The sequence below is a fragment of the Pygocentrus nattereri genome, chromosome 7 (assembly GCF_015220715.1).
Source record: "Pygocentrus nattereri isolate fPygNat1 chromosome 7, fPygNat1.pri, whole genome shotgun sequence".
NCBI classification, from domain to species: domain Eukaryota; kingdom Metazoa; phylum Chordata; class Actinopteri; order Characiformes; family Serrasalmidae; genus Pygocentrus; species Pygocentrus nattereri.
Genome location: NC_051217.1, coordinates 33,399,389 through 33,412,859, shown reverse-complemented (window position 1 = coordinate 33,412,859; position 13,471 = coordinate 33,399,389). Strand labels below are relative to the sequence as shown.

The 13,471-nt window shown below is 41.1% G+C and overlaps 1 protein-coding gene across 1 annotated transcript in view; it reads left to right on the top strand.

Moving 5' to 3' along the window:
* Positions 1-11,807, top strand: part of nectin1b (nectin cell adhesion molecule 1b) — a 142,179-nt gene extending 130,372 nt beyond the window's left edge. The window contains exon 6 of the mRNA XM_017701951.2: positions 6,721-11,807. Within this exon, the coding sequence (XP_017557440.1) occupies positions 6,721-7,229 (509 nt within the window). The 3' untranslated portion in view covers positions 7,230-11,807. The remainder of the gene's footprint in view (positions 1-6,720) is intronic.
* The last annotated feature ends 1,664 nt before the right edge of the window (positions 11,808-13,471 follow it).

The window sequence follows — 13,471 nt, the reverse complement described above, 5'->3', positions numbered from 1 at the left end:
TGTATGTTCATCCATCCATCCATCCATCCATCATCTTCCGCTTCTCCGGGGTTCGGGTCGCAGGGGCAGCATCCTGAGCAATGAAGCCCAGACCTCCCTTTCCCCAGCCACTTCCACTAGCTCCCTGGGAGGGATTCCGAGGCGCTCCCAGGCCAGATAACCATTTAAATAAGATATTATTGCTGCCAAAGAAACCATGTCCATTTTTTATTTTTCTTTTCTATTTTTCTATTTCTTATTTATTTTTATCTTTCTACATTATTTGAGCAGCCAACCTTTACATTGTGTGAACAATTCATGATGAATGGACTGAAATTCCAAAATTGGTTGTAATAAAATCTCTTTGCATTAATTTACATTACAGTTAAAGGAAGTTTTTCTTTAAAGTTATTAAGTTATTAATAAAGTTAGTTTTAAAGTTATTATTTACATGCTAATTTACACTGAAGTAAACTCATTTAATATTTGGCATGTGCATAAAGTGACATTTGGACTAAAGTTTTGTTTTATGGCCTGCTTTTTTTAATTGGATATTTTTATTTAATTTAAAATCGATTATTTTTCAGCCTGACTGCTTTTCTGCTGTCTTTTTTTTTTTTTTATCAGAAAGACTTTTTTTTTCTTAGCAGCTCTCAGAGCACGACTGCAGAAGCTTTGCCTTGGAACCATAAAAGGCACAGCAGTGCCTGCAGTAACACAGAACATTTCCACGACAGTTTTGTTTTATCCAGTTGTGACTGAAGAGTGAAAGATGTTTCAGGAGTATTTTTGAGTATATATGGTTTTGCCTGCTTTTTGCTGCAGTAAACGGTTGAAAATAGACTCAAACCATAATAGTTGTGCACTTACGGCTTTTTTTTTTCATGTTTTGAGGAAAAGGGCTCAAAAACTTGGTTCTACGCTGCTTCATTCTCTTCTGATAAAGTGCCTCATTGCTTCATGTTGTGGATATTGTCCATTTAAGCAGCCTCTATGACAACAGCATCAATAGAGCACCAAATTAAAGGGTTTAATACACCTGAAGCCAGACTGATCCTTGGTTTTATCACCATCAGGAGATCATGAGATCAGTCATTAGCCTCATTCTCTTTATGTGGGTGGAATGGCCCTCTCCCCCCATTTACCCAACACGATGCTAACCAATGTAGTTGTCCATTAGCTGACGTAACAGAATTGGATGTTAGGGTTCTCCTGCAAGCTCGTTGAGCTGACCAGTGATGTTCCAGTGGCAACAGTTTGAAAAGGTGTGGAGTCACCTGCTAACCTTCACCCTCCCAGCATGGCAACATCATGCTACGGGGGGATATTTAATCAGAGGATGAAATTGGCTTTGACTAGTTGGGGGAAAATGGGTAACAGTCCAAGAAAACGATGTTAGATCACATGCTATTATGAATATGACGCAACATTGTGCTCGTCTCTGGCCTGTGAGGTTAATGGCTTGGAACAAGAGTTTTTCCAAAGTCCAGTGCTGCCTTAATGTGCCTGTTCATGGAGACACCGCATCTCTCTCACTGAACCACAAGTTCCTTTTGAAAGAAGCTGCGGCCTTTTTTATATCGCCCATTCTGCACATTTGAGGGGTCCATGTTGTCAGGGTCTCGTTTTCTCTGCAATATGAATACAGAGTGGACTCACGAGGATGCCTCAGCACGATAGAGATCGAAAAGAAGAGAGAGAGACAGAGAGAGGGCATGAGGAAGAGAGACAGACAGCGAGAGAGTGAGGGAAAGAAGCAGTTAGAATGATGAATGCTGGGAAAGTGCGCAGATGTTGATGGAGGGGTGCACTGAAGGGAGGAAGACTGAATTTAAAGCGGAAGACTACTTTCCTTTAAACTCCTCAGTCGTCTTGCTCTCTTTCTCTCTTTCTCTCTCTCGCCAAAGGTGACCCCTGCCTGCTCTCTCAGTCATGTAGGTAATGAAGCCCCTCAGTCTCTTCTAATCCCATTAGGGGCCAGATTAAAACCTGGGAGCTGATATCTGAGAGACTAGCCAGCAGCACTGCTGGAAAAGGCCTCTGCACATGCATCAGAAACAGAGGCAGGAGGTGGGCAAGGAGCACACAACAAAATCAGGTTCCTGTGGTTCAGCAGGCCTGAGCTTTGAGAGACGGACTCCTTCGGTAATTAAGCTTAAGGAATCAAGCAGGACTTCCAAAAGCAGACGGTTCCTGGCCCCTCAGATACGAGAGCAGTCTTCAGTAGCAGTGGCCCCCTTTTCTTCCCAGGGTTTATCATTTAGCTAATGAGAAAGCTGCTGTAATTGGGTATAATGGCTTAATAGAGTTAAGAGTAAAATGCAATCATTTCAAAGCCCATTATTAGCCCAGCGTTCAGTGGTTATCTTTTTTGGCTCTATCTTGCTTTCCTGTCATAACAGCTAATTAAAAAGAAAAAAAAACTATTCATTTGCCAGTGGAAAGATCTTCGGTTTGTGGGCATGAGCATGTATGTGCCTGTGTGAGTTTCATACATTTTCAGTCCTGCCTTTATAGAAAAAGCAGATAAAAATGTAGTTGAAGAGTTAAGAATAGGATTAAGTATAAGAATAGGGATTAGCCTTGTAAAAATCTTATTATAGAGATAGATATGTATTCTTGACGAAACTTTCCATTTCCAGAATTACCTTCATAGGAGCAGGAATCAGCACCCTTACTTTCACATGTGTTAACATAATGGGAATTGGGTTTTGTACCTATTCTGTTGGTCCGTTTGTAACAGAGATGTCCTACAGCATTGGGCAAAAGCTGTTAATCAGCCTTCATTTGCCTAATTTCCAGTCAGTATAGCCAAAAAGTACAATGCTATGCAATGTTTATAAGGAAAACATTGTATGATAATACATATAATACAATTATATTGTATATTATGTATTAGTTTTGTGACATTTGCTTTCAGTTTTTCAAAGAAATCAGCAGGATATTTTTTTCACACCTCCAAAGTTCAGTCTTAGAAGTTGGTTGCATTTCCTTTTCCCAGTGACAATTTCCTGACAGCTTCACATCCTTCCAGACCCATACAGTTCAGTTTTCTTCTCACAGATGAAGAAACACAGGTGGGTTTTTTAAGATCTGAAGCTTGGTTTTCTCTTAAAAATGAAGGCTTTCGGTGCTGTTCATCTGATGGTGACCCCACGGTTTCATGGCTGTTAAGAGTTCAATTTTCTCTATATTTTTAGTTCGGTTTTTAAGCTCCAGTCTTGGAAAGTCACTTTCACTTATTTCCCTTTGTACTTAGTGGCTGTTTTGACTGGAAATGAAGTAAAGAAACAACGGTGTCTGACATTTGCACAGTATTTTAGCGTTTAATCCGGGACCCTAGTAGGACCCCATTGCCTGACACTATATAAGTCAAACCTGTGTAAGGGTGTTTGTTTTTCAGCCATGACATTGTTAGTAAGTTCTCTGAAACTTCCAGGAAACGCAACGTGATGAATCTTTTATCTTGCGGTGCTTCACAAGCTGTCTGAGATTTCCAATGAGAGATATCTGAGCAGCTCAGCGCACGTGGGGTTCCGGCGAGTTCTCATGGAGAGATCCAGAACAGGGACCTCATTAAGCCGCCTGTTATGGCTAGAATATGTCAAGAGCAGTTCACCCTGACAGCCTCATTACCCACCGTATTCAATAATCCTCCGTCACATGAGCCACCCTTGCAGCTCCGCACAGATATGTGGGGTGACCTATTCGCCACCATATTCCATTAACATATGCAAATGACTTCAGCTCCAATCAGGAAATGTGACAAAGTGGCCCCGGTGAACGCCATTCCGCCGTGTACCGGCTAATAGAGCAGTGCACTGGAATTTTGGCGGCGGTGGACAACATGTAGTGCTTTTGTGCCCTGGAGGCAGAAACTGGTGGCTCTCTGCTGAATCTTTAATGACGGCGTCCCCACTGTTTTGTAGACTTCTCTCATTGTTTCCACTGGGAAGATTCCGTGAAGGCAAATGCGCTGCTATGCTAGGCTTGTTTATGGGGGTGTGTTTGTGTCTGTGCTTGTTTTTGTGCATTTTCAAGGCTGACTTTGTCAGAAAAACAGAGGAAAAAGAGGCATAATGACAGTGGTCATGACTCTGTGAAATGCTTTTGCGTTAAGGCCCTGTTCTGAGAGGAGAGCTAATGCTCGAAAATGACTTGTTTGCATTGCATGTCCTGCTTTTGTGTGTTTTCTCCGTATACCTTCATCGTGCCTGAGTCAACAAAGCCTTTTGATAGGTTAACTTATAAATGCATGCAAAAAAAAGGGTTTTCATGTATTTGGAATAGAATGAAAGTGATGGTATTTTTAGCACGGTGCTTCATTTGCTGCCTTTTTTTTATTCAACTGTGGCCTCGTTTGATGATCCATTTTTCTACATTAGCAGCACAATGCTGATCATTGGTTCATGACAAAAGACTCGTGTTTTTGCGGGTTGTCAGAAATGCCGGCTGCTACTTTCAAAGGCAGGTGTGAATCTGGGAGCGTCTGTGATTAATCTGCACCACTGTGCTTTGCGATCAGTCCCTCAGATGTGACTCACGTTTTGTAAGGTTAAATTCAGCTTTCATACTAAACGCATAGATGAATGATCAGGAGCTGAATGATAAATTCTGGTAATGGCACTGACTTACAGTCAGAGTAGTGGTGCTGAGCAGTGTGGTATTGGTACTGTATAAAAAATGTATGGTAATACTAGTTGAAGGTCTGAAGATGATTATTAAACTATTAGCAAGCAGTTTGTGATGCCATAGTTAAGAGGACTGTATCATTTACCAGCAAGCTTAGAAATGTGGTATAAATGTACTTATATGAGCTGCTTGTTTGTTGATTTGAGTTAAATAGTAATTACGTGTCTCAGTTTGACTCAGTTGCAAGCACAGTTTATGTGACATGTTAACCGATGTAATGATCTGAATTCACAATAATTAAACATAGCTGTAAATGCAAGTAGACAGTTTCAGTTGTAAGCACGCTCATATACGACATGTGTTCTGAATATGTTTGTCCTCTGGTTGTCAGAGGATTTCACTGTGATTAGTAGGTCACTGTGTTTGAAGAGTCTTTAAGAGCAAGTCGAAGTTTTTAGCTGAAAAGGACCTGGAAAAATTCATTCGTCAGCTTTTAACAATGTCACTGAAACACAAGGTCACATTAGTCGTTTAGTATAAAAGGGATAAAGCCGTCCGGATGATGGTGGAAGAGGAGCTTACAGATGTTTACAGATGACTTAAAATAGTGTGCAAATGATAAAATACTTTGGAAAGATTTATTCATGAATTGGCAAGATCATGACCAAAGTGGAACATACTCATACATAATTACTAAGACCGTACGGATAGTAACTGCTTCAAGATGAGCTGGAAGTAGCTTTCAAAGAAACAGCTCCATTTAAAAGATCTCTGAAGACTTAAAGACTCTAGCTAAAGCAGAACTTATTCATTCTTAATACGCAATATATAATAATACGCTCTCAGAAATAAAGGTCAGTGACCCTCTTGTCATTGGGGTGGTCCACCCCAGTACCTTTAGTCTGGGACCATAACTTTACCATAATCTACTGAAATGATATTTTCTAAGCTGTACTGACTCCACACACCCCGTCTCGTCTCCAGGCTTTTTATTTTAATGTCCTGATTTAAAACATTCGCTTATGAAAAGGTACAAATAAGAACTTTTCACCTGGAAAAACTTATTTAAGGTTCACAATCAGACCTTAAAACCGCTGATGTACCTTTGAGGGAACATTTACATTGTTTGTACCTTGATGGACGAAAAATGTACCTGAACAGAACTTTTATTTCTAACAGTTAATGATTCTATAATGTAATAATAGAAATAATAATAATCGCAGGCCGAAAATTGAGGTTAGATCCCATTTGTTGTAAACTGTATTGTAAGATGCTGTAAATTTGACCATTTACTGCCACATGTTTGGTCATTGTGAATTCAGAACAGAGAACCAGTTCAAACTCCTCAAATAAACTTTAACAATTCAAGTTCCTGCAACTGAGAGATAACAGTTCATTAATGTTTAACTAATTGGTCGGTAAACAAACTGACAAACAAATTAGGAGAAGACATTATTAACACATGACATGAAGGCATTTCAAACTTAAAAATGACATGTTACTATTAACTTGGACATTATTAAATGTTTGCTAATAGTTTTGTGCTGCTTTGTTTTGGCAAATGTCTTTAAAACAGATGGTGGTAGGTTTGATTGTAGGGCAAATTTGTTGTGGGTGGCCAGTGATTAAAAGTCGTTTGCTCTGCTTATATTTTGATGTGACTGTTGCTTTGCTGTGTGAATGGCGACTCATGGGTCTGGTTTGCATGGGTGGGCTTTGGGAGGTGTGGGTGGGCTTTGGGAGGTGTGGGTGGGCTTTGGGAGGTGGGGACAGGGGCACCTTTTGTTTTTGCTATTTGAAGGACTTTGTCTGGGTTGCATGGGTAGAGTTTGGGAGAATGTGGGTGGGGTTTTGGGTAAGGGGCAGGGCGAATCCTGTTTCTGCTCTGTGAATGGCATTCCCTGGGTCTTGGTTGCATGGGTGTGTTTTATATAATATGGCTGGGGTTTGGTGATGTGGGCGGGGGATCCTTTTCCTGTTTTCCTCCTGTTGCTTTCCCTTCCCTATGTCCCTTTTCCTTCATCAAAAAAGAGCACCTGCACTTATGCACCTCCTTTCCCACCAGAGCACTGACACACTCTCCCCTTCCATATGTCTTTTCCTACCCAGAATTCCCTATCCACCCGTTTCCTGATGGCCGTGAGATCCCGCAGGAGCAGAGCAGCTCGGGTGCCGCTATCGGGGGTGCCGTAGGGGGCGTGGTCCTGCTGGCAGGCGGCGCCGCTCTGCTCTTCTTCTTCCTGCGGCGTCGCCAGCGCACCTTCAAGGGCGACTACAGCACCAAGAAGCATGTTTTCGGCAACGGCTACAGCAAGGCCGGTGGTCTGCCTGCCCACCCGCCTGCACCCAAGAGCCTGCAGTACCCAGACGACTCGGACGACGAGAAGAAGCCGGCACAGATCGGCGGCGGGCCCGGTGGCTTCGAGGCCGGGGAGCGAGACTTCGACGGCAACTCAGAGGACCTGAAGCGGCCCTACTTCACAGTGGACGAGGGCGAGAGCCGCGACTACAATGAACGGACTCTCTCCTTCCAGTACGAGCCAGAGGCCGAAATCACCGACGACATGGTGTCCCAGACCGACGGCTCCGTCATTTCAAAGAAAGAGTGGTACGTGTAGCGTGGCATGCACGACGACAGCGACGACGACAAAAAGAAAAGAAAAAAAAAAACGAGAGAAAAGAATCAACAGATCTTACGCTCCTTCCTGCATCTGACCACACCCCTTCACAACACACCTCCCTCCATCCGTCCGTCCGTCCACTCCATCTCCCTCACTCCTTCCACCCGGCAACCCCCCGCCCCCATCCAAGCCCATCTGACCGAACGTTCGAGAAAAATGCTTTGTAAAAACACGTCATCATCCTGATATACCCACACGCTACTAGGTTAACCTGCTACATCTGCGAAAAAGAGGCGTGGTCATTTGACTGATGCCAGTCGCCATTGACTCTTAAAAGCCGTTCAGGCTGGTTGCTTGAAAATTTTATGGTGTATTATTATTTCCTTTCCTTTGGTCTTCTTTTGTTTGAAGTTATTCTAAATGTATTAAATGTATAAAAAGAGACTTTGTAACTGTTTTAGGATCGGGTGTTTCTCATCTTGTGAAAGTCCTACACTGGATGTATGATATATTTTTTTTTTATTGCTTTAATCTCATTACCGTTGTTTTTACATTTACGGTTGCTCTTTTTCCTTTTTAGTAATATCTTTTTTTTTTTTAATGGGGTGTCGGTTATCTCAAACTGTGGAGGTAAAAATATTAGAAATCCTCTTATGTAAATGGATAGTTACAAGATATGTGGTCAGTTGTTTCAGAGTGAAATTAGACAGCTGTTTCGTCTTAGAGGTTTGGTCTCTGTAGCGCAGCCCACGTCTTTCTCCCCTCAGCCAATAGGGCATGGAGCCGGAGGCCAGGGTCAGTGAGTGGGCGGAGTTTAAAAGATGGAGCATCTTAGCCTGCTGTGGAATGAACCTTTCTGGGCTGAAACAGAGCAGTTAGGGGGGGAAGCACACAAGTCCTAGACTAATCTCTGAAGCATGTCTATGATAGTATTGATTCTAATAGCCCATGGTGAGGTTTGCTCGGCTTGACACTGAAAGCTGAGGGACGTGGCTCCGGTTTTAGCCATATGCACACTGTACTCAGGCAGAAAAGGCACAGACAGATGTACAGAGCCAGCCTCCTGGCTACTAAACTCCTAGCACTAATACAGATGGGGACGGGCCAGTTTATCCTTCGAACATCACTCTTCCTTGCTGTCAGCATGTCCAGTATTTGCTTTAACAAAGCCAGTTTCTGTTAACAGATCCAAACCTGTGTGAAAATGCCTCTTAACGGGGACCAGCCCTATTTGTCCAATTGTTTGTGAGGTAATCGATGCTCTAGAGAAGGGAATACGCTTGACGTTGTAAATATTAAGAGTATGGCTCAGTAATATTTTGTCACATGCATATAAGTCCTCAAACACACGGCAACGTATTCAGATGCTTCGGATGGACATATTGGAGAGGAATATTGAAAGGAAAGCCTTGGGAACGAAGAAAACAGATCAATAACACATCGAAACATGCTCAAAACTGATATCGAAGGGTTGAAAACTCTCCATCCACCGTGTTCTGCTTGTTCCTTTTTTGTGTTTATTCAACGAGGCGACTTCTGCTCAAAAACACTGCCACCACCACAGATGGGTATGAAACCACGAGGCCATGTGCTGCCGGATTATCTGAACCACTGTCTCTGCTGCCAGTAACTGGGGTTCACAGCATTATTTTTGCCTGCAGGCAGAGAAATTGTTGTTTGTGGAAAGGGAAAAAAAAGTCATCAAGCTCATCAATGGACATTAATTGACACACCTGGCAGCCTGATAAGTTACAAATATGTAAGCCTTATTTTCATATATGTATTGTTGTTTTTGGCATGTGTGGCTGAGTGAGCGCGTTTATGTATATTTTTATTTTTTATTTTTTACTTTTGGTCTTTGTTTCTCTTTTTTGCATTTAGCCAGAGCTGTGGTCTTTTCTGTGATTCTGTTATGTTGGCTCTTAACAGTAAAAGGCTTGCCAGCATGATGGGGCACTGGGACGTACCGTCAGTGAATTGTCGGCACTAGGCCCACTCCGCTAACACAATTTTATTTCCACAGACAATAACGTTTCTAACAACGTATTCATTGCTCTCCAAACCCCCTCAAAAATGCATCTGAATTTATCACTGCCTGTCAGTGAAATGCTTAACTCCCCTGCCTCTGCAAGATGAAATCTCATAGACAATCCATGGGCTCTTGTAAGATAATGGGGCCAAATGATTGCCACTTAATGCAAATCTGTGCTAGCATTAGATTAACACCTTTGCTGTTTGGGCAAAACAAGAGAAAAACAAAACAAACAAAAAAAAATGTGATGACTAACTGTTGAATTGTTCATTTGTTGTTTCTTTTTAATGAACAACTTTAGCTCAATAGTTCTACAAACATGGCAGTGCCTATGATGTACGTGAGATGTATTTTTCTTTTTTTTTTCTTTTTTAAAGAAAGGTCTAAAAAATTGTACAGAATCTTTGCTCAGAAATGTTTGTCCTCTCCATGCTGTGTATAATAGGTTTGTTTTTACAAAGGCTAAAGTTCCTGGGTGAACAATCTTAAACTCTTCAAAAAAAGGTTCTTGGACTAAAGTTCTTGGCTTGGTTGTGCACCTTAATTGGTATGGTGCCTTTCGATTATGTGTCAGTTCTTCAGACTTAAAAAAAATTGACACAGAATTTTGAAATAGTCTATAGGGAACCACAGGTGGTTCCGCTCCAATGGACCTTTATTTTTAAGAGAGTATTTGGTCCCTTTAGATGAAGTTGGGAGACACACACACACACACACACACACACACAGTACTGTGCAAAAGTCAGAGACCCCACTTTGTTTATTTCATTTTCAGTCCAGTTGGCCATAAAAGACATTCTTCAGGAGATGCTTATGAGAAGATTAGACGGAAAATAATCCACTTGTACAAGGAAGAGGAAAGTCAAAGGAGAAAAAAAGAGTTTTAATAAAAATGGGACTCCAAACAACCACACAGGACTTGGTAGACCACCAGAGAAAAACACTACTTTCATCTTTGAGTGACAAAACATCAAGCTTCAGATGAGACCATCTACAGGTGTTTCTGTCCATCCTTCCACTGAGAAGACGACTCAGCGCTATGGGTCTGAAAGGATGTGTAGCTACAAGCCTCACTGAGAAAATGAACCAGAAACAGGATATTTTGCCTAACAAAGAAGCTGCTGGTGTTCTCAGAACAATGGACTGCCCACCCCACAGCCCAGACTTAAACATCTTTGAATGTGTTTTGAATGTATTTGACATCGTAAACTTTGATCAGAAGAAGCAGAAAATCCAACCAACTTCTAAGACTGAACTTCAGAGGTGTGGAAAAATCTCCCTGCAGATTTCTGTGAGAAACTGAAAGCAGGTCTCTCGGAGAAAGAAAGGAAGCTAAATGCTGAAAATGCGATTATGTTTAGTTGTTGAGGTAAATGGACACTTTGACTGGGAATTAAATGAAAGAAGGATGGGCTCTGACTTTAGCGCAGTACCTCATCTCTATGTTTACACGTTCAGGCCAGTGTGGAGGGGAGTTGTGTTGTTTTTGTCTCGCAGTTCACTTGTAGTGCGTTTCTCAGCCCTGATGATTTCAAATGCCTCTCAAATGGAGACAGAAGAGGAAGCAGAGTCTCATACCCGACCCCTCCAGCTGACCTTCAGCACTTTGTTTTCACACTAGAACTGGAAAGGCTGAGGGATAATCCTGGCAGGAGATTAGGGAGACCCACTTTTCTTTCCGTTAAATCACATGCTTTTGTTCCGAAGCAGTTAATTAACAATTAAGTTGTTTCTCCCTTTCCGTCATTCGCATGGTGCTGACCCGGCTACCTACAGGGGTTCGTATTAATTACATTCCTTTCTTTTTCCCAGTTAAGCACAAGTTCCTCCAGCGCAGAGTGGTTTATAATGGGCTTTAAATGTCAGACGGGGGACACAATATGAGTTTAATCAAGCTGTATTCACGTCCTACGTCTAGTGTTCTTTGCTGTAATCACTCTCATGAGCACGATGGCGACGAGGCGGTTTTACGGTGACCAGTGTACACAGTTTTTTTTAACATATGCGCAGTTTTAAAAGGGGAAAACCATTATTATTTCCCATCCTGTAACAAAACTCACCCTGTCATTCCAACATCTTCTAACTGCCCACTTCAAAGCTTGACATTCCATTGTAAATACTGTATGTAACATTACGTCTATAGCCGGGTTTCCGTTTGGTGAGCTGAAGTAGGGACGCCTTCCCGTGTACGTTCGACTGCGAACCGATCCGAAAAACCGACCTATCAGAGACTTCGAACTGGCTGGATGTTGTATAGCTTATTGCCATAATTCTACTTTATCCTCACCTTACATATGTTCTGATATGCCGATGGGTCCCGCATAGGGCAAAGGCACCGACGCATATCACGACTTTGTACATAACTGCAACAAAAACACAAAAGAATGATCTAGTCTACATGCAGCCGTGTGAATGTATGTTTGCTGAGGTTGATTATGAAAAAAGAAAAAAAAATATTGTTCACATGTGTTGACCCAGTGAAGTAACCTGTATTTGCTTTAAAAGAAAAAGAAAACATTAAATGATTTCAATGGTCAATGATATTTTGTCCCAGTTTTCTGACTGAGTGCCTTGGGAAGTTGCTCCATAACCTCAGCCTCTTTACAAAGTTTCCTTTTTCTGAAGAAGTGTGTTTTATTTACACGTTCCTTTTTCCGATCTCTTTGCGGTCTTATTTTACTTCAGCTAAGCACACGCCAACACTGAAAGTGGGCGAGACTGGGTTTTTATGTCTAAAGTCAAGTGGTCATAATAAATGGAATGAAAAACACAATCATCAAATGTTTGTTACTGTTTTACTGAAGCACCTTTCTGCCTTCGGCACTGCTGTTCTTCACCTCATAAGAAATGCTTGAACACGTCCGTCTGCACGTCTGGCTCGTGTTTGTTCACAGTGGTGGTCTCTGGAAACAGAAAGCCAATTACTTAATCTGCATGAGAAAGACTGACGAGAGGGAAAAGACTGTGTTTTGGCAACATAATGTGATTTAAATAATGCCCATGTACTGTTTTAAGGGGCTTTCCTACCGACCCCCCCCCGACCCACCCCCACCTACCCCCACCTTAAAGTCTTCAATGTCAAGGCAGTAATGACTGTTTTCTCTGCGTTCGCCTCAACATGTGTTTGCCTCAAACAGAACTTCAGTCAATGGGTAGAAACACAGCGTCAATCATACTAATAGGTAAATAAAGCTTTGCAACTCAGTTATTATATCTGTTTACAAAAAAACAGACTTTTATGTGTAGAAGGTACAGGAGGGTTATTCCATGAGGGCCTGGCAGGTAATGCTGTGGATTTCCATGAAAAAAATATTTTATTTATCTATTTCTATTAAAAGGCATTGTTATGAAAATGTGTAAACACCCCCAGCCAAATGGCATGTTTTCATTTTCTAATTGAAAATAATTACTATTTATTATGTCCTCTACAGGGATCATGCGCACATCTAGAATTTTTCAGCAATTTTTTGTGCACAATTTTATTTATTTGCATTTAATATGTTAACTTTTGCACAGAGCACGTCTTTTCCCCTGGTAAGTTCAATTCAGCAAATAAGCAGCAATTATGCACTAAAATGTGCAGACGTGTGACCTCAGTAGAGGATGTGTATGTAAACAGTCATAATTAGAAAGTCAGAAAAATGTCAACAAAACTATTGCATACGACTGTTATTGAGGAACATTTCAAAACTCTGCACCAAATAGTTGTTTAGTTTTCCTCTCAGGTTCTAAATTTCCTCCTAAATATTAAGGTTAACAGCTAAAAATCCAACTGGGTATAAATGCAACACTATTTCAATAATATTTCATTTTAAATCAACCATTTATGTAAATTAAATGTTCAGAAGGTTAATTCATTATAATAATAATAATAATAATAATAATAATAATAATCTTTATTTGTATAGCACCTTTCATACATACATGCAACTCAAAGTGCTTTACAGAATAAATAAAAAGAAAACAAAGATAAGCAAAACACATTAAAAGAAATAAAGATAGAAGGAAACAAAATAAAATAATGAAATAAACTGAAAAAGATAAAATGAAAGAGATAGAACAGACAAAAGTTTCTTAACTAAAAGCAGATCTAAACAGGAAGGTTTTAAGATTACTCTTGAAGCTGTACAGGGATGTAATGCCTCTTAGAGTAATGCCTCATTAGAGTATCACAGTGTAGTCAGACTGTGAAGTCCTAACACTGAAA